Below are 22,031 nucleotides of genomic sequence, written 5' to 3'. Positions count from 1 at the left end.
CACCCATTTACTTAGATTGAGCTTGGAAGAGAAAATCTAGGTTGGGAAAGATTAATTAACAAGAATTTGGGTTATTAAACTCATCTAATAACTTGAGCTCGGAAGAGGATAGTTACTTGAGGTTAAATTGATTGTGCCTAATATCACACTCTAAGGCTTGGAAAAGCTTAGAGTGAAATTCATTGATTTGGTTGGAAGACTTTCAATGAGATTTGAGAAATCATTATCTATTGACACAAACCCGCTCTTAGTTGTAAAATCATAAAATACGTTGGATCGTTACTTGAGTGTAATTTCCTATTATCCAAACTTGTGGCCATTGATCATTTTACTTGCTTTCTAGGTTAGTTTACATTTCCGCATTAGTCATAATTTTCTCAAAAACCCAAAATATTATCTATCGTTTGGCTTTAGCTTAGTTGGTGAAAGTTCCTTACTTTCTTAATCGCCTAGCATATTGTTCCCTGTGGGATCGACCCCGACTCATAGTTGGGTAAATATATTGCATACGACCGTGTACACTTTCTCTTTGAGGAGTGTATTTGGACGTTATCAACAAGAAAAAAGAGCGTGTAGAAATAGCTAAAATGGTAGCTTATGATTGTTTACCATTTTCCTTTCCCTCGGGTTTGGGGTTTGTTACTTACATTCAACGTTGTTATAATCCGTTATTTGAGGGTATTCCTAGAAATACTTGTAGAGCGGATGTTATAGATTTGTATAAAAAATATAGATTTTATTTGCGCCATGTATTTAATTCTTTAAATTGTAATGTTTCTCTTACCGCTGATTTGGGTCTTAGTCTTAACAAGTTAGATTTTTTTGCTATTACATGTCATTGGGTTGATGACAATTGGGTTATGCAAAAAAGAATTATAGCTTTTTTATATGATGAAGGAAAAGGTCGTCACGATGGAAAAAATTTAGCGAATTCAATGTCTACTATAATGAGATTTTTTAATATTTATATAAAAACACTTTGTATTGCTTTAGATAATGCTTCTAATAATACAAAGGCAATTGATCTTTTAAAAAGAGAAATAAACCCTCCGCTAAGAAATATTTTTCATGTAAGATGTAGTTGTCACATTTTAAATTTAATTGTTAAAAATGGTCTTGTGTGTTTTGACGATTCTATTCAAAAAGTTAGAGATGTGGTTGCGTTTCTTTTTTATAATGCTAATAGAGAAAGACTTAGAGATTTTAAGAATGCTTGTGTAGAAAATAACCTTAGACCTAGGAAAATTCAAGTAGAAATTGAGATTAGGTGAAACTACACTTACATTATGCTACAACAAGCATATGAGTATAGGATTCCCATACAACAAGTTCACAACAAATATAATACTGATAGTGATGATTGGTTAAATTTTTCGCATTGGGAAGATGTTAAAGAATGTGTTGAACTCTTAGAAATTTTTTATAATGCAACTCTTGTTTTTTCTAGACAATTATATCCCACGGTAACCGGAATTTTAGCCTACTTAGCAGAAATAGCTAGAGTTTTACAAGAGTATAAATATAAACCCGGTTATCAAGCGGCTATTTTTGAAATGATAATCAAATTTAAGAAGTATTTTTTCCCATCCCAACTTTATTTATTTTGGGTTCTCTTTTAAATCCTTGTTTAAAAGTGTCTTATACTAAAGCATTGGTTGATCAAATTTATACATTTTTAGAAATTGAACCGGGAGTTCAACCATCTTTAGCTGAAGCCGAACTCGCTATTGATGACAAGTTTAGAAAAGTTTTTACTCATTATTCTAATTTGGACGAACGTGCTACACCCGTTGCTCCACGCCCTACTACTTCTCAAAGTAGCAAAAAGGGCTTGTCGGGTTTGTCGCATTTAAAAGTTTTACATTCACAACCAACTTCTTCTTGTAATGCAAACTTTGATGAATATAACTTTTATTTGATGCAGCCAAATGTGGATATCAAGGAACTGGATAAATTGGACGTCTTAGCATGGTGGAAGAAGTACAAGGCAAGTCATCCGATACTCTCAAGAATGGCTAGAGATATCCTTACGGTTCAAGTATCAACTGTGACTTCGGAGAGCGCATTTAGCCAAGGAAGACAGCAAATTGGAGACCATAGACATTCATTATCCGGCTTTAGCTTGCAAGTACTAGTGTGCATTCGCGATTGGATTAGATCGGAGCGACGCAACCAAAACTCAGAAGCGGAGGAAGGCGAAGAGGAAGAATATGAAGATTTGATAGCAAGTGGACCGGACCAAATGGAAGACTTTGAAGATATTTCCATGGCCGAATACGATATGGGGGAAATTAACGAAATGATTCAGAATTGGTGATTTTATTATTCTACTATTTCTTTACAACTCATGTATTATTTGCAAGTTAAAAAAAACTACAACTTGCAAATAAATGTTATCCAAGAATGAATAAATATATGACTCATTGAGCTTTCTTCTATTTACTTGTGTTCATATTTTTTCTTTTATTAAGTTAGGAATATACCTAAAATATACTAAGAATATACTTATAATATACATCTACGTAAATTAAAAACTAGAAAGTTATATACTTGAAAAATAACTAAAATATATTAAGAATATATATTATAGTATACATATAATATATATTAAGAATATATAGTATACATAAAATATATTTGGAATATACTTATAATATATATTAAGTATACATATAATATATATACTTATAATATATAGCATATAAGTATAACTTAAACATATATATATACTATATATTATCAGTATATTCTTAATATATTTTAGTTATTTTTCAAGTATATACATGTATATGATGTATTGCTGACTTGCTGTTAGCCTATTAGTCAGTAAATATTTAAACTTTACTTATAAACTTATATAACATATGTAAATATACCTACAATATACTAATAAATACTATAATATATATATACTATACGAAAAACAAAAACAAAAAAGGTTTTGGACTGTTTGAACCGGATCGGTTCCGGTTTGGGGTTTCAAACCGGTAAACCGGAACCGGTTCCGGTTCCGGTTAAACCGGTTGACGGGCTTACTGAGAAGGCGAAAGGCGAAAAAAATAACTGCTTTCATTTGTGGGTCGAAATGAAGTAAACTCCAATCAGATCAACTATTAGTGTATAGAAGTTAAACTCTCACCATATATATGTTCCTAGGACAGCTGAAAGTAGCATTTTCCTCCCTTGAAAAGGATAATGTTGTTGTGCAAATTTGGAGATGGTACTCTCTTGTTAAAACTCTTACACTGATCCTAAATTTACTGCTAATGGCAACTTTCTTTTTTCACATGCTCCTGCATAACTCTTCTGAAGATAAAGTTGGATTGAAAAACCCGCAAAAACTGAGTTCTGCCATACGAAATGCAATCTGCCAAGGGGTGAAAGCAAAAACTATCATTTCCAGTGAACCTAAGAATGCAGCGTAAAGGTGAAAGAAAGGACATGCCTGTGAATTCAGGGATTATAGCAATAACAGCTGGGACTTGTTATCAATGCCATTAAAGATGAAAGTCCCGGACATGGGAATGAACTGTCTCGTGATGAGCTACAGAGAACACAACATAATAGATATTTTAAATTTACCGCTCCTATGGCACATAGCTATTAGCTATATGTCCAATAAACTAGTAGTTTTGATGAAAAACAAGATTCAAGATCAAACATTTGGAGGAGATCCAAACCTTGATCACTTCTTGTGATGCAACTCCTCCGACGAAGGCAGCCACTGCATGAAGCTCCGAAGCACCATACCGGCACATCTCATTAATAAGGTCCTCTGATAAGGCGGAGCTATTGCAACCAAGGTCATTGAGTAAGCCAACAGCCGTAGTTTTCAACCGAGATATATCCTCATCCATCTCACTACCAAAAAAAAATTCTTAAGGTCAGACAGCCATAAATAACTTTTCCTGAAAAATAAAATGTTTGGATGAGAAAACATCAGGTTTTACCTGTCGAATTGGCCAGGAAATTTATTATAGTTTGCAGCAAACCGGTCAGCTGCTCGAAGAAGAATATAAAGACCCACAGCAGTACTGCCATAAAAAAGGGGGTAGAAAAAAGCTCCAAATGAAGAATATGTATGCAAAATACCTAATGTTTTGAAAGATCAACAACCATATATGAATCCAAATGCAAAATTTTAACAGTTCAGCAAAAAGATAATCTTTGAGCATCCATTCAGCGAAAAATGATCCTTTATCTTTGGTGTTAGGTACTTAGGTTCAATATGGTCTCTTACTAGACAGGGATGCCGTGCTGAGCACGGGCCCAACGTTCTGGCAGATGTCTCAATTTTGTGTGAACAACATCAATTCACAAAGCCAATAACTTAGAAAGAGAATGAAAAGTATCACAGAATATCTGCTGTCTACAAGAATTCAACTAAACGAACAAATAAATATACTGCACGATGAATACACTTGGAAAGTTTTTCAAGTCAATAACTATCAGCAGACAGAGAAGCAGAAGCTTAGAAGTTTCTTTATTACTAGGTTTAAATTAACAGGAGAAAATAAATGAGGAAATAGTCCCTTTTGGCCAACATGTAGTTCATTCAATATGAAACATAAATTAAGAAAAGGAGAAGTGTGGGAAGAGAGATTTAAATTCTGAAGCTCCTTTCTACCACAACAATTAATATCTTAAGCCAAACTCTCCATCAGCTTCATTTTTATCTTCATTTCTTGTTTCTTTTTCCCCTTAGTTACACGCCAAAGGTAGTCCACTAATGGAAAAGGATCTAACAGATACATCAGACAGGCAACTGTTGACGCAACAAACCAGTTTCCAGCATCCAAACGCCTATACTGCGTCAAGGGCAGAGTGTCTATCATCATTTCTACATAGCATCAAATACCATAACTGTGGCCAGTGTTTCTCTGCTTCCACATCCTATTTTTACTTTCATGGTGGAAAGCAATTCAAACAAAGCTTGGACGATATTACATCCCGAATTTTTCTAAAGTCTGATACTCAAAGAAGAGCAAAACATTTAACTGTCAAATTACTTTTGGCTGAAAACAAGATGGTTGTAGTGCCAGTTCTTGTCAAACCTAAATGGCTAAGTAACTGCAGTTCCAGTTCTATCGATAGAAGTATTTAAGAACTTTCTCTTTTCGTTTACTTTCTTCCCAATTAACCATTGATTTACCACTTCTTAGTACAAGGTACTATAGCAAATATTAAGTGGTGCACCAGTGCAGTATCAGCATGACTACCGAAATAACTAGAAAATACACAATCTCCAAAGAACATTTAAGACAAGTGTAACATAACCAACAAAAACAAACAAAGTAGATCTTCAGAAGTTACTCCGTCCTAATGCTTACATAATTAAATATAGTCATCCAACCAAAGAAGACTTTATGTAGTATGAATCAGCAACCTCTCATTCACAAGGCAATGCTTATTTTATTCCTTCTGAGCTTCCCCTAACGCTTTGATTAGCATCACTAGGCAGTTAGTCCTATGACTCTTATTACCTTTTTGCTCTACATGTCTTGTTCAACAAAAGATGAGCAGCACTTGCAAAGTAGTTTTCAATCAAACCATAGTTAGAAAAAGATCAAACCCTGGTTATCTGATAACATAGAGGCATCTAGACTAAATACTACATTTCATCAAGTCAAGTACGCAGGCACCTGAAGGGGAGCCTTGGCGTAACTGGTAAAGTTGCTGCCATGTGACTAGGAGGACACGGGTTCGAGCCGTGGAAACAACCTCTTGCAGAAATGCAAGGTAAGGCTGCGTACAATAGACCCTTGTGGTCCGGCCCTTCCCCAGACCCCGCGCATAGCGGGAGCTTAGTGCACCGGGCTGCCCTTTTTTTTTTTTTTAAGTACGCAGGCACCTGAAGAGAGATTCATTTAAAGAACTTGATATACTCCTACTTCAACAGAAAGGACGTAATAACCTAAATTATGTCTTTAAAATCTAAATTTCAACATTTGGAAGTTCATATGTTACTTCACTAGAAGCCCTTGGAAAACGGATCCAGAAGAAAAAAAATCCACCACGAAATGGCAGGGGGGCTTTAGCTCGATAAACTTACTTCTCAGGAAGTACTTTAAGAGAGTTGGCTTCTTGCAAAGTCCTGTTATTTGGTATCACAAAACAATCAAAGTATCATGAAAGGATCACGTGGGTTCGAAGAGCTTAAATGATCCCAAGAAGCCCTCTCTACTTCAATTAATATCACAGATGAGGTTGCCAACTTGAAGTGATTCGACCATGTCAAACCATATTCCTATGGCAAGCAATTACGTACCCATGATCCTCGTCTGTCAGATATTTCTGTAACTCTGGTTGGGCAGGAGAGTTGAACTCATCCTCAACGACGCGATATCTGCAAACCTAACATAATGAAAAGAGAAAATTTCAATGACCAGAAACTAAAATATCCCTCCAGAACTAATGATCTCAAATTTTAAATGGAGTTTGCTGACAATTAGTGGTGGGAATCATTGTTATCTTAAGGATCGTTGTTATCTTAAGGATCAAAACATTCACCCATTATATCAGCACAGTTTCTTGAAAATTCGGTTCCAACAGTCACCCCCTTGATATTAACATAAAGTATCATTACTGTAAGATTATATCACTAACATAACAACAAAATCAGTCACCAAAATCATGCATGTAGGAGGAGATTTTAAGATTCTTTCCCCCACAGAGTAGCTGAAGACACTCAGTGAAGCATATAGTTTTTCTTCTGAGCCATTGAGCACTTTCAGACAACTGCCTGAATCAATACAGGGGCAAGACCAGGAAATGTGTGTTTCCAACCTAGCATCCCTCTGCCTGACAGGATCCACACCCTTCAAAGCCGTAGTGAAGGACCTAGAAGGCATGTTCTAAACAAGGTGACACATTTAATAATTAACGCCTTTTCTGGATGGCTCCTCAGAATGAAACTAAAGTTTTACCACTGGAAGAAGGGGTTGGAGACAAGAAGAGCTTTGAGAAAAGAGAAAAAACAGACAGGATCACAAACTCATACCACAAAAACATCAAGCTTAAAAGCAGACGAATTCCTCTTCATCAGAGTCAAACAAATATATGGTGGTTTCTATGGCAAGAAGTACAATGTGTTCTGAATTGTCAAACTGGAAGAATATTCACGTAGCAAAAATAAGTAATTCTAGATGAATGAACATAACTAATGGAAGGGGGGAAGTGAAATGCCCTTACAGCAAGCTTCCTTGCATTTTTAGAGAAGCTCTTTATGTTTGCCTTGGAGATGCTGGCTGGATCCCTACCGATTTTCTTAAGTAAATCCCTGACTCTTTGCTCCATAACAAGAAAATCAGCCTCGGCCTTGGCTTGGTAGGTTTTTTGCAGGTTTACATACAATCTGCAATAGAGTCAACAGTACAAGTCAATAAACAAAGTCTCATAAATTATAATAAAAAATTAGTGTGTTGTGGAGAAACTTAAACCACTAACTCAGTTGATGATGTCATATCTGGTATCGACCCCTCAAGAGGTGTCTCCCCACCACCTTCATTAGCTATGAATTCCTAGAAAGCAAAAAACAATAAATCATATTGATCACCATTTCAACCAATGCAAGGAAATATCAATCAAGGGAACTTAAGTAGGCTGCTTGATAAAGGCTATCAATGATTATTTAGTTGCTGGAAAAGAAAAAGAAGAAAATTTGAAGTAAGATAAAGAAAGACAAGGTGCTAGTTTCCTGTGGATCCTAAAAGAATAATGAATATACAAATAAGCATATAAAACAATTAAAAGAATGACATTGACTATTGGGAAGATTATTTTTCAAGGAATCTCAAATTAGTTCCCAAATTAAGCTACACTTCTCTAATCAGCTTTGCAACTCAAATTTTTTTGTGCAAATGCGGACTAGCAACCAAGACACAGAGGTCAGAAGGACCATAGCACTATAGAGGACAAAGCCAAAGCTTAGGCCTTTATATTGTTGCAACATTACTCGGGTGAAGAACTCAGCGAAGGCTCTTCCTCCATCTCCTGCCCTCTTGCACTTTTTAAAGGAAAGGGCAGACAAGGAAGATTTAAATGAAGATACTGAAATATGTACAAGCAGATCACCAAGGGAAGAACCAGTGGAAGTGAGGAACTGGTACTTCGACGCTTTACAATCAACTTAAAGCCATCAATTATATGGACTGATTTAGACGTCAATTCTCTATTTAGAGCTAAAGAAATGGACAAGAATAACAAAACATCAGCAGGCAAAATCATGTTTTAAGTAGTGCTGTCAACTCATCAATTCTTCTATTAATCAGGTTAATTCAGCTAACTAAAGCTGCAATAATTCCATAAATTGTTTTCCCCTTCCTTCCTATTTATGCTTCTTCCAAGAAAATGCAAGTTACCTTCAGGGCTGCTACCATCACCCAAAAATCAGATGAATTAGAATCAACTTCTGTACAGCTGTCATCAATAATCTTCTGTAAGTTTGGACCTGGTAGACAAAAGAGAAAAGTCAGTATACAATGTCTGTTCCAAATTAAGATTCCACCTAACTATATTGAAACCAATATAATATCAAGTTTCCAGATAAATTCTTTTACTCCATGAGTATTCGTATCCAGATAAGTTCTTAAGTAAATTCCTGACTCTTTACTCCAAAAATATAAGACACTAAGACAATTCATCCTAAATTGGTGGTGAACGAGTTCTAAAACCACAATTGTAGTTGACTGAAAACTGAGAAGCAATCATATAACCTTGTGGCTCAAGGGCACTGGATGTAGGTACCACATCCGTACGCAAACCAGTATAAAAATTCTGTGTCGGTTTTACTTTGCTGCTTTGCTTTTATATATCTTGATACATCTAACTATTGCTTTGAAGCTATTGAGTTTTCTGTAGATACAGAAAAAGTCCATTCTAGTCCACTAATTTTTAATAGACACATTCTCCAGCACCCCCCCCCCCCCCCCCCGGTTACTCTAGATTCATACACAGTTAAGAGAATACATTCATTCTATAGGCAAAGAGAAATATCCCTAATTACTTTTAAAAATGGGAATCAAAAGATGAAAAGCGTTATGCAGCTTCAAAGAAATTTCAGAGATTTTAATTCAGAAGAACGATAATCACACTCTCTATAAAGAAATTAAATCATGTATTATTGACTACTGCAAGGCTTTGGTTATGGGCTTAATTCGATGCAGCTTCCAAGAGATTTAATAGATTTTATAGTAGAAAATATTTAATTTTATCTTCTACTATGAAATTTTTTAAATCTATTGGAAACTGCATAAGATTGTTCCCATGGCATCACGTTGAGGGCTACCTAAAACAATATTTGAAAATATTATTCAGCTACGGGAGTTAGTACTTAGCAGATGGACTGAAGAGAATTTTTGTTATTAATGTGGGTGCAATGTCAGTGAAAAGAAACGACTATCCACTAAAAACAGGATTTGAATCATTAAAAGGGCAGCCCGGTGCACTAAGCTCCCGCTATGCCCGGGGTCCGGGGAAGGGCCGGACCACAAGGGTCTATTGTACGCAGTCTTACCTTGCATTTCTGCAAGAGGCTGTTTCCACGGCTCGAACCCGTGACCTCTTGGTCACATGGCAGCAACTTTACCAGTTACGCCAAGGCTCCCCTTCAAGGATTTGAATCATTGGTTATCAAAAAAAAAAAAAAACAGGATTTGAATCATTAAGACTCCATCCAAAGACTCAACAGACTATAAGAGTCACCACCAATAACATTATGAGTTTCTAATATATCACAATTCACAAAAGTACTCACCAATCCCTCGTGGAGAAAAGACCTTGTATGAAGCTTCCATGGCTTCTTTATAGTTCTCTTCATCCATTGTGATCATCTTGGACTTAATTAAATCCTAAGGCATTCAAGAAATTGATCAAATCACCTTACATGGACCAAAATAGAACAATTAAGGATGAAATTTTAGAAGAATATAAAAATATATTTATAAACCTTGAATTGCCTTTTCTCTTCCCTGGTCGAGGGAAGATTTCCACCATGAGTATTTGCCCATTCCTCTGCTATCTTAACAAGGATAATAATATATGGCGTGTGCTTATGTACAACAGCATCAGTTGTGTTCAAATCAATAGTTTCTGTGAACCTGTAAGGGATACGTATGAAATCAGCCCCTTCCTTTCTCTATCCTTTGCCATCTCTTGATGGGGGGAAAATGTATTTGTTAATAAGGAGAAAGAGCATAGGATCGTCCGATTTGGTGTATTAGATGAAATAATCATTGTACAAAAATTATGAACTAAGTAATCCAGCGTTTGGTTTGTGTTCTCAATTGTTGCATATCTAATACTGTATAAGTTATACCTCAAATACTGTATTCTTTTAGCACAGGATGCATCCCAGTAAAACACTCACATCAGTGAAATTCCAATCCCCATCAAAGACATATCTAAAAAGATGTAATACAGCAATGGCTTTACACCAAAAGATGCTGAAAAATTTACCCAAATCCATACATAACCTAAGAATAGATACCAAGCTTGCAAATTTTTGTGTTGGCAACACAAGCCTCCCGGAAAATACAGAACCAATTATACTACCCAAAGGAAGAAGGTGAAAACAAATGCATCTGATCATTTTTCATCTTACACATTGCACACAACTCAAAGCTTTGAAGCTTCTAAAGTCTTCCCAACATCAGTGAGCGGTTTGGTACTTGAACCATGACTAGAAGATTAACTAAATTCTTCAACTCAGAAACCTTTTTTATTCCAATAAAAGAAGCCCAAGAAGAAGATTCTGAGAAAGAACGAACAGATAATCTAGAAGAACGAAGCTTTTGAGAAAGAAAACTTAATTGATCTCAAATTAAAAGGCAGACATTTCAAAACATAGACAAAGTATAGGTTGGCCGTGGGAGCAGCCAATAATGCTTCCTTATCCACATCACACCCCATGGGGTGCAGCCTTCCCCAGACCCTGCTAACGCGGGATGCTTTGTGCACGGCTGCCCCCTTTTTTAGACAAAGTTAAAATGCTGGCAGAAACCAAATTAAGAACAAGGTCATCCATTCCTCTAAAGATAACAGCATTGCCATTCATTATAGGGGAAACATACTATGAAAATGAGAGTTCCACCTAAAGAACAACAGCCATTTTCCTATCCATTTGGGGAAAAGCTATCCACTTAAAGAATTATTCTCCTATACCAGAGGCACCTAAGACACAAAACTCTCTACTAAAAAGAGTTGACAAACGACCAAGTCGCACTCTCTCCTTCACAGAAGTAGTCACATCAATGGAATATCTTGCTAGCAACTCCCTAAGGGATCTTAAGCATAGAGAAAAAGTAAAGGTAATGCAAAAACACAAGGTTGAACGTCATTTCAAAATGTAACGGCTCTAGATCGTCTCTTTGGACACTTTTGGATACATTTAAATGTCAGCTTAAAAAGAGCATCCTGCCATTGCAGGAATAAGGGAGATAAATTCTACACACACACTTCCTGGCATAATCATGTTCATGGGATTTATAACTCATAAAAAGTGTAAAGAATAGGTAAGACATAGAAGAAGCCTTTTTTATCAAGAAATAAGATCTTATAAACAAAGGGCATCAAACACCCGCATACCAGAAATATACCAAAAAGTAGAAAATCCAACAAAAAGATATGATTTTCTATGAACGACAGCCAATCTTCTATATACCTATAGGGACCTCATGGATGCGCCAAAAGGGAATCAGGGAAACAAGGCTATGCCTCAGGTGTACCTAGTCCTTCTCTATACTATCAAACGCTCTCCTATTTCTCTCTCTCCAAATAGTCCACATAAATGCTTGTAGAGAAACACCCTAGGCCCTGTATCTTCTCTTCCGCCCTCTAAAGCTCCAGCTAACCAATACTTCTTTGACCGTGCCTGGCATCAACCCATTGAAGATCAAACCAGTGCCGTAGCCCACCACAAACTAGACGTTACCGAGCAATGTAAAATAGATATTCCAGGAGGGTCTATAACATTATTGTTTTCTTCCAAGTTGTGGATGATATCACCATGTTCTTGTCAGATCATAAAAGAAGAGGCTTCTTTTATGATCTGACAAGAATATGGTGATATCATCCGCAACTTGGAAGAATAGGATAATCTTATAGCCTCTACTCCATGGAATATCTTTTTTTTTTTTTTGGACAACGATGGTGTCCAGGCCAAGTTGTGCATCGCAATCATTTCACCGCTACCTCAACCTCCCACCAGCACGAGAATCGGGTAAGTCTCCCCACCAAGGCTTAGGCAAATGAAAACAAGAATCACCTAGTAATTTTTATCTCTACTGGGATTTGAATCTTGGTTAAGAGGTCTATATGCACTTGATTGACCACTATGCTACACCCTGGGGTGCCCCTATTCCTGGCATATACTCCTCAGTCCTCAAAATCATCCGAAGAAACATAAGAAATGAGGGTGCATGAAAATAAGAGATGGTGCCAAGTGAACAGATTATTATCCATTGTAGAAGTAGAACTATATGCCCCTGCTTCCTGGCATATACTCCTCAGTCCTCAAAATCATCCGAAGAAACATAAGAAACGAGGGTGCATGAAAATAAGAGATGGTGCTAAGTAGGCGTTTGGATATGCGATTTCATCTCATGAGATGAAATCAGCGTTTGGACATGCGATTTCATCTCATGAGATGAAATCCCAAATCATCCTAAAAGACATGATTTGGGATTCCAAATCATGATTTCAAACTTTTTAAATGTAAAAGTTGACCCATATGTTTATATTTTGTAAAAATACATCCATAAGTTGGTAGATATATTTACCAATCTTTACCAACCATTTATATCAAATATTAAAAGATCTATAAGTTGGTAGTATATATATAACAAATCTACTATTACCAACCATGTGGGAGGATTATATTAAAGAAAAGTTACGCTACAACTCATGTTCAATTTTCCATTTTATTGAACTAAAGTTTGATTAATTGATGTTGTATTTTTTAGAAAGGCATTCCAGTAGCGTATTAATTTTGTTAGGAACTATGACTTGCTCCTTTGGTAAGATTGTATAAGAATTGGGAAAGTTTTGATGGTTTTCACAACTTGTGGGGTTTTTATGTCTATAAGAAAAAATACAACTTAAGAAATCCAAATTGCATGTCCAAACAAAACTTCAATTTCAAATCATCATGATTTCATCTCATGATTTCAAATCATGTCCAAGCGGCTCCTAAGTGAACAGACTATTATGCATTGTAGAAGTAGAACTATAACATGTCAAGCATAAAGGAAAGCACAAAGAAACAGCCGACCTCCTAAGTTCTGGCCATGGGTTATTAAGCCGAAGATCATCTAGAAAATGATCAGGCTTCGATTCAATTACTGTATGTTCCTGCAGATAGAAGATAAATTTTTGGTTAACACACAGAAAATATATCATGTTTGCTGAGAGCTTTATCAAACGAACTCATTGTCAATTCTTTGCTCATTTATTCTTCGGAAAAGGGCCAAAATTACCCCTGAACTTTGGGAAATAGTTTATTTATACCCTTCGTTATCCTATTGGGCCAATTGTGCCCTTGCCGCTATACTATGGGCCAAATATGCCCTTAAGTTACACGGTCTGCCACGTGTCACAATCACAATGGCTCGACTCATTTCCCCCTATAATTACACCCGGATTAAATTATCACCTGATCTGACCCGTCACTTTATTTCACCCAACCCATTTTCGTTATAATCTCTGCTTTGTACAGTTTCCAAAAAGAAGTGTAATTGCAGATTATCTCTAAAAAATTGTGCAGTTTCCGAAACTGTATTTCCCTATCCCTGGAGTAATTCTTCAATAGCATAACAACAAGCCACCATTTTTTTCATAGATCCAAGAAAATTCAAGGCGCCTCTTTTGTGCTTCAAATATTCAAAGTTAATAAATCAATATGTTCATCTTCCAATCGATCCATTCTACTGAGACTGAATGCAACTTAAATGTTGGAAATTGAAGTCTGCGGCTTCCTATAGCAAAATCTAAAGCGCCCGTTTCTCTAACAACTTCACATGAAAATAATGTTAACTTTATTTGAAATTTGAAGTTTGTTTAAGTTCTCAAAAGAATTTGGACTACAACTTGAAATATTGAAGTTCATTTCACAAGTTTTTTTACTGGTAAATGTAATTCAATGTGAACATTATACACAATATAATAGAAAAACAAAAAAGTTGTTCATTTCTACTCTCCGTTTTGAACATTATAACAAGACAACAAAAAATCCTGCAATAATGTGCTAGTCTTACTAAAAATCCTGTAACAAAAAATCTTGAAATAACGAAAATGGGTTGGGTGAAATAAAGTGGCGAGTCGGATCCGGTGATAATTTAATCCGGGTGTAATTATAGGGGGAAATGGGTTGGGCCATTGTGATTGTGACACGTGGCAGACCGTGTAACTTAAGGGCATATTTGGCCCATAGTATAACGGTAAGGGTACAATTGGCCCAATAGTATAACAATAAGGGCACAATTGGCCTAATAGTATAATGAAGGGTATAAATAAACTATTTCCCAAAGTTCAGGGGTAATTTTGGCCCTTTTCCGTTTATTCTTTCACTCTCTTCCTATCACTTGACAGTTGTTTCGGTTCAAGTTAGTTCCTCACAATGAAATTGATCCTGACAAAAAATCCATGATAATGGTAGTCACTGGTCTGGACCATCAAAACTGGATTTCAATGTTAGACCAGTCCTGAAATAGCAAGAAAGCAGCATTAAGATTACCTTCACACTGATCCTGACAAGACCCATGAGGCCATAGGAACGTGCAAATATTAAAATAATATTTGCCTCCCGACAGATTCTATCCAATTTCACCATGGAATCTTCAACCAGCTGAAATAGAAAAGACAAAGCAAAAGACAAAATTATCAGAAATTCCCTTGCACTGATATCTGCTGATAGACAATTAGCCATATTACGAATTTAAATTGACCTAAATGGCAAAGGAAACAAATCATTACTTTGTTTGAACCTTTGTTCTTTTTTTTTTTTTTTTTTTTTGGGACGGGGGGAAGGGAGTTGTTCTTGCTTCCACAGTTAAAGACTGGATGACCTGCTAGCATAATTATGCAGATACCAAAACTAGTTGTTCGCTTTTTCAAATCAACATGGTCCTACCTCTTTCAAAAAGGAGTGTAGAAGACAAATATGATGCTAATCAACATATTTCAGAGCAATGAAAAATTGGAAACATTGTAACTTGCAAAGTACTAGTTCGGAAGTACAGAGACACTCAAAAACCAACACACTATATAGTAGATAAAAAGTGTCTTCAAATGATTGTAACTCACAAAGTGCTAGTCAAGAGGCATAATTGTCAAGACTCGTCAAAATTGACATGCTACACAGTAGATAGAGTTACTGGAATTCCTCCAGTCATAAACATAATCAGAATTCAGACAAAGCAGATTCTACTAAATAGTCAAACATGACACTGTAACAAAAGTTCTCTCAAAACAAACACAAAAAGAAATTGATACAGTTGGGTGTGTACTATATAGACTATATGAGAGAGAGTGTTTATACATCATATACATATACATATAGCATATACATATAACATACACACACAAACACACACACACACACACACATATATATATATATATATATATATGCAGGGAAACAATATAAGGAAGTTTTTCTGATAATGAAACTTAAGTTTTAAAAAAAATTGGATACACAGGATCCTGACAAAGTCAAATGTTTTTATGAGGAGTACAAGATGATTCATGTGACCTGTGTAGCTATGATTAAGGTAAACTGAGAAAAGAATGATGGATTCGTCTCAATTAGTTCCTCCGGGCAATCTTCTATAAACTTGGCATTAACAGCATCATTTAACTCTTGAAGAAATGCACACACACACTTTGCCTTCGATTCTCCAACACTTGATTCATCAACTACCAGAGATAGGAGAGAAAAAATAAGTCTATGGTAAAGCCAAGGTTTTCTAAAACTGTAGTGCACACGCATACACACAACCATGTAGCATACCCATGAAATTATTTCCAAGATCACCCACTTCAACCTTGGAACCATCAACAACAGTGATGCTTCCAACCCCACCAAGAACAAGATTTTTCAAAGTTTCGGAACCAGTTGGACCACAGTTAAGTAAGCAGATACTGGCTTTCTCCAGCGCTGCTTGTCCTTGCTCACCCCATATCCTGCAAAAGAGCTACATTATTATCTCCAATTTCGCATACTTTAACAGCATATTTGGCCCTTTTTTCGCATGTTAATCAACTAATTAGGTTAATTGTGGGTTCCAATTAAATTAAGGGCATATTTTGACCAACTATTAAACGGTAAGGGCATATGTGAGCTAAACTATTAACGAAGGGCATATCTGCTCAATTTCGAATACTTTAATGGCATATTTGGACCTTTTCCGTACTAAATATTTAAAGGCATCATTCTTTTCAGGACAGACTAAAAGAGAAAGTGCATCACATAAATTGGGGAGTATCTATTTTTACGCTAAGCGTGCGTGAATAAATTTAAGTCCTATAGTTAACATATGCTTAACACAGTAGATGATATGTGGCTTGTGATACATGTACATTGTGTCTGCCTTATATGCCTCAAGTTATGTGGTTTTCAAGTTCCTATCATTATTTATGGTGTTTTATAATTCCCAAATAAAATGACTGTCCATTATATACCATTTCTATGCATATTAAAGACTCAGTGTATCTCAGTCCTAAGTGCCCTCCATAGGACCAGCAAAGAATTATTTAGATCAAATCCACATGAATATGCAAGAATTGACACCCTGCCTAACCTTAAGCATAACATAGGGAAAACAAAGGACGAAAAGTAAAGAAAAAACAAAAGCAAGCCAAGAAGATTCAATAAGTCATCTGCATTTTCCATATAAGTATGAGAAAGGTTAAATTGCAATTTCAATTTGGTATAAGAAGACAGTTACAAACATGATCAATCTTTATGACCGCCCAATATTAGGGAAATAAGTTCTTCCCCGCAAAATGAACCATAAATAGATATAACAACATATACAGCTTCAAAATCTAAAAAAGAACATGTTTTCTATAATCCAATTGGCAATCCAAATAACAGCATTAAGTATGTATCTACTTAACACAGTTGACATCACCTTACTCTACAAACTAGGAGTTTCTCCAGAATATATACAACTAAAAAAAAGGGCAGCCAAGTGCACAAAGCCCGCGTAGGAGGGTCACGGGAAAGGCCGTGCCCCAAGGGGGTATGATGTAGATAGCATACCCTAATGCAAGCATTAGTGGTTGTTTCCACAGCTCGAACATGTAAGTAGATAATCTCTTCTTTTTTCTCTTTCTATAATAACCGAGAAATCTGCTATTCCCGGCTTCAAAAATCCGTGGATAATGCCCGTCCCTCTTCTCCATTAAATTACCACACTAGGTTCACACTTAAAAACTGGAGAACCTACCTCTAGCTTTAGAGAAACCCAAGGGCAGCTCGGTGCACTAAGCTCCGGCTATGCGGGGTCCAGGGAAGGGTCGGACCACAAGCGTCTATTGTACGCAGCCTTACCCTACATTTTTGCAAGAGGCTATTTCCACGGCTTGAACCCGTGACCTCCTAGTCACATGGCAGCAACTTTACCAATTACTCCAAGGCTACCCTTCAATCTCAAATTTGTCTTAAAATTGAAATTATTTATTATTGGAACAAAATGGATCCCAATATCCAGTCAAACCTTTCTATAACGGCATTATTGGGTTCGAAATTTTTTGGCTGTTATAGTGAATTGTTGTTAGACACCTATAACAGCATTAACATTTAAATAATATTTCGCTGTTATCAGCAAAAAAGATGCATAAAATCTAATTTTTCATTTTTTAATTGTCAAATCCTAAGCTTAATTACACTTTGTATAACGAAGAGAAATCTTTTAATGATGAAAATATATATTTATATAACATTACAACAACAACAACATACCCAATAGATTCCCACAATGTGGGGTCTGGGGAGGGCAGAGTGTACGCAGACCTTACCCCCACCTTGAAAGGTGAGGAGGTTGTTTCCGAAAGACCCTCGGCTCAAGAAAGAACAAGAACAAGACAAAAGGTCAGATAAGGACAAGCATAACAAAACAATATGAAAACGAGAAGCAACAAAAGCGAGAGAGCTATGATAAACAGTAGCTACCATATATAAATAAGATACTCGAAGTACACGACCCAACAATATAAGCAGAAATCAGATGGCAATAAACGAATGAGCAAACTACAACTACTAGGATGAAAAAAATAAGCGAGACTACCTCCTAGCCTTCTATCCTAATCTGAGTCCTCCACAACCTCCTATCTAAGATCATGTCCTCGGTAAGCTGAAACTGCGCTATGTCCTGTCTAATCACCTCTCCCCAATACTTCTTTGGCCTACCTCTACCTCTCCTGAAAGTGTCCATAGCCAACATCTCACACCTCCGCACTGGGGCATCTGTGTCTCTCCTCTTCACATGTCCAAACCATCTCAGCCTCGCTTCCCGCATCTTGTCCTCCACCAATGCCACTCCCACCTTGCCCCGGATATCTTCATTCTTAATCCTATCCTTCCTAGTGTGCCCACACATCCACCGCAGCATTCGCATTTCCGCGACTTTCATCTTCTAGACGTGAGAGTTCTTGACTGGCCAACACTCCGCCCCGTACAACAAAGTCAGTCTAACCACCACTTTGTAGAACTTGTCTTTAAGTTTTTATGGCACTTTCTTGTCACACAGCACTCCAGAAGCGAGCCTCCATTTCATCCATCCTGCACCAATACGATGTGAAACATCATCGTCGATCACCCCATCTCCCTGAATAATGGACCCAAGATACTTAAAACTTCCTTTCTTCTAGATGGCCTGGGTACCAAGCCTCACTTCCTCGCCAGCCTCATATGGTACGCCATTGAACTTGCACTCCAAGTACTCTGTCTTGGTCCTACTCAACTTAAATCCTTTAGACTCCAACGTCTGTCTCCAACCCTCCAGCTTAGCGTTAACTCCGCTATGAATCTCATCAATCAAGACTATGTCATCCGCGAACAACATACACCAAGGCACCTCACCTTGTATTTGTCACGTCAATCCATCCATCACCAAGGCAAATAAAAATGGGCTAAGAGTTGATCCCTGGTGCAACCCCATCAGAACAGGGAAGTGCTCCGAGTCTCTTCCTACTGTCCTTACCCTGGTCTTGGCTCCATCATACATGTCCTTCATCGCTCTAATGTACACCACAGGTACACCTTTAGCCTCCAAGCATCTCCATAGAACCTCTCTTGGCACTTTGTCGTAAGCCTTTTCTAGGTCGATAAATACCATGTGCAAATCCCTCTTCCGCTCCCTATACTGCTTCACCAATCTCCTTACAATATGAATGGCTCCTGTAGTCGAGCATCCCGGCATGAATCCAAACTGGTTCTCTGAAATAGACACACCTCTCCTCACCCTCATCTCCACCACCCTTTCCCACACTTTGATACCTCTATAGTTGTTGCAGCTTTGAATGTCGCCCTTGTTCTTATACAAGGGAATCATTGTACTCCACCTCCATTCTTCGAGCATCTTTGCCGTCTTGAAAATGACATTAAACAACCCAGTCAGCCACTCCAAGCCTACCTTGCCCGCACTCTTCTAAAATTCCCCAGGGATCTTGTCAGGTCCGGTCGCTCTTCCCCTGCGCATCCTACGAACAGCTCCCTTAACCTCCTCAACCTTTATACTCCTACAATATCCAAAGTCGCGACGCCTATCGGAGTACTCCAAATCTCCCAACACAATGTCTCTGTCCCCTTCTTCGTTCAAGAGTTTATGAAAGTATGACTGTCATCTCCGTCTAATGTGATCAAAATCTCTACACTTATTATTGAAAATTATAGATATTCTATTTTTATAAAGATGGTTAATTATTATATTACCAAATAAAAAAAATAGTTGTTATATGGGGGTAATTTTACAAAGAGACGTACTGTTATAAAGTTGGTTGTTACTGTTATAGGTAAAATGTTGTTATAGAGAAGTAAAATATACCATAAAACCTCGGTGCAGAAAAAGTTTAACAGAAATTAAAATTATTATTTTTTGTATATACAGTAATGTTGAACCCCTTGGCTTCTTCATATATTTGAACCCCCTAGGTGAAAATCCGAGGGATTTCTTCTCATTCCGTCCGTTGTGCTATATATCTAGGAGCCGTTTGGATATGGTTTGAAACCATGGTTTGAAACCATGTTTGAACATGCAATTTGAATTTCTTAAGTTGTATTTTTTCTTATAGACATAAAAACCTCACAAGTTGTGAAAATTATTAAAATATTCTCAATTCTTATACAATCTTACCAAATGAGCAAGTCATAGTTCATAACAAAATTAATACGCTACTAGAAGGCCTTTCTAAAAATACAACATCAATTGATCAAACTTTAGTTCAATAAAAAAGAAAATTTAACATGAATAGTAATGTAACTACTCTTTAATATAATCCTCCCACATGGTGGACATAAATAAAGGTTGGTAAATGGTTGGTGGGAGTAATTGTTTAAAAATATCTACCAACTTATGGATCTTTTTTTACAAAATATAAACTTATGGGTCAAGTTTTATATTTAAATTTTTTGAAACCATCGTTTGAAAACCCAAATCATGCCTTTTTGGATGATTTGGGATTTGAAACCATGAGATGAAATGCACGTCCAAACGCTAATTTCATCTCATGGTTTCAAATCGCATGTCGAAACGCCTACTTAGTGCTGGAACAAAATGGGAGTGGATTAGATATGGAAGATTACCCAGCCAACATCAACTAGTTTGGGATTGAGTCATAATCAATTGATATTTTTTTATATATATGATTTTGCACAAACCTAAAAAAACAGAGGCATTTTCTCATTTCAGCTATCAATTTTTATTTTAGTGCAAGAGCAATAAGAGCTACAAATGGAAATATAAGAAAAGTATAGAGTAATTAATTCACCTGAGCTGACGATCGTATTTTACTTTCGGTTCCGCCATTGTTGAACAGTTGATATAGAGAGAGTGTAACTGGGATTTTTCTGAAGAGCATATATTATTATTTAACGCGAAACCTTGAAAGAATTGGGGGAAGACCCAATACAAAAAATAGTATTGTATTTTTTTTTAATCTATATTATTATAAAAGCATGAATATAAATGTTGATTAATTAAAATATTCTTTAAATATTGAACGACTTTTATATCTTTCAATTTTAAGTTAAGTTAGGATAAAATTGTAATCACCATCAATATTTAATTTTGAATTAAGTAAAATTTAGGATTTTGAGGTTAGTTATGAACTTTCCACTACACAATCAAATAAAATCCTACTTGGAATATGAAGGCATACATAACGTATCCTAAAGGGTTAAACTATTTACATTAATTTTTTCAATAACAAATAAGAACAGGACTCAACTGAAAATACATATTAACTAGGAGGAAGAATTTTTAGTAGAAAGGAATTTAACGTAATGCAAACACTAATTGAATTCTAACTGACCTTAATATTACGGACATTGGAGTGAAGTTACTAACTATTCATATAGACTTTTACTAGCATTAAGCTTGAAAAGAATTTTTGATTTGTTGTCAAAGAGTGTTTAATAGTGGATATAATTGTAATATATAAAAAAGAAATTCCACATATCTAGGACTTTGATTTGAATAAAATAAATAATTGTTATCTGACTACAATTCTAAAACTACCATCCTAAAATAAATATACTAAATCACGTCATTACTATTGTGTACAATCTTGTGATCATTCTTTTTTTTTTTTTTTTAAATAATTGTAAAGTAGATTGTTTTGGTAGAAGGAATAGAAATAGAGACCTAAATAAGATTTGGCTAGCAACTTTTTGTGCTCAATATTAATTGTGTCGTGTTCTTTTACGTCTGATTTGGTGTTTCTTCTGAATCCCTATTGTGGCGACTCGAGAGAAGATTAAGATGAAAAACCTGATGTTAGATTTAATTCGATGAAATACTTTTTTTTTTATTGAA

General features: G+C 36.2%; 1 protein-coding gene across 3 annotated transcripts; it reads right to left on the bottom strand.

The window, feature by feature from the left end:
• Window positions 1-3,049: 3,049 nt before the first annotated feature.
• LOC132600800 (NEDD8-activating enzyme E1 regulatory subunit AXR1-like) lies at window positions 3,050-21,140 on the bottom strand. 3 transcript variants are annotated; one of them, XM_060314191.1, is made up of 16 exons: window positions 20,986-21,140; window positions 16,004-16,176; window positions 15,746-15,909; window positions 14,729-14,839; window positions 13,268-13,347; window positions 9,947-10,097; window positions 9,755-9,848; window positions 8,361-8,449; window positions 7,447-7,520; window positions 7,192-7,354; window positions 6,269-6,354; window positions 6,053-6,094; window positions 3,951-4,034; window positions 3,681-3,861; window positions 3,446-3,544; window positions 3,050-3,367 (listed from the first exon to the last, which is right to left on the bottom strand). In XM_060314191.1, exons 1-15 carry the CDS (start codon window positions 21,021-21,023, stop codon window positions 3,461-3,463), a joined length of 1,614 nt encoding a protein of 537 aa, XP_060170174.1. In that variant the 5' UTR covers window positions 21,024-21,140; the 3' UTR covers window positions 3,050-3,367; window positions 3,446-3,460. The 3 variants fall into 3 exon arrangements, with proteins under 3 accessions (XP_060170174.1, XP_060170175.1, XP_060170176.1); XM_060314192.1 differs by lacking the exon at window positions 6,053-6,094; XM_060314193.1 differs by lacking the exons at window positions 15,746-15,909; window positions 16,004-16,176 and having other exon boundaries at window positions 20,986-21,098.
• Between the last annotated feature and the right edge of the window lie 891 nt (window positions 21,141-22,031).

The sequence above is a fragment of the Lycium barbarum genome, chromosome 6 (genome assembly GCF_019175385.1).
Source record: "Lycium barbarum isolate Lr01 chromosome 6, ASM1917538v2, whole genome shotgun sequence".
Lineage (NCBI taxonomy): Eukaryota > Viridiplantae > Streptophyta > Magnoliopsida > Solanales > Solanaceae > Lycium > Lycium barbarum.
Note: the sequence above shows the minus strand (reverse complement) of the source record. Positions and strands in the feature narration are given on the sequence as shown.

What these genes read in the sequence shown, in the direction of transcription:
- LOC132600800 (XM_060314191.1), bottom strand. Translation starts at nt 21,023, where the DNA reads ATGGCGGAACCGAAAGTAAAATACGATCGTCAGCTCAG. An exon ending in TCTTGGAAATAATTTCATGG is followed by an intron (nt 15,910 to 16,003) that starts GTATGCTACATG and finishes TATCTCTGGTAG; the next exon opens with TTGATGAATCAAGTGTTGGA. An exon ending in TTTCCTGGCCAATTCGACAG is followed by an intron (nt 3,862 to 3,950) that starts GTAAAACCTGAT and finishes TTTTTTTGGTAG; the next exon opens with TGAGATGGATGAGGATATAT.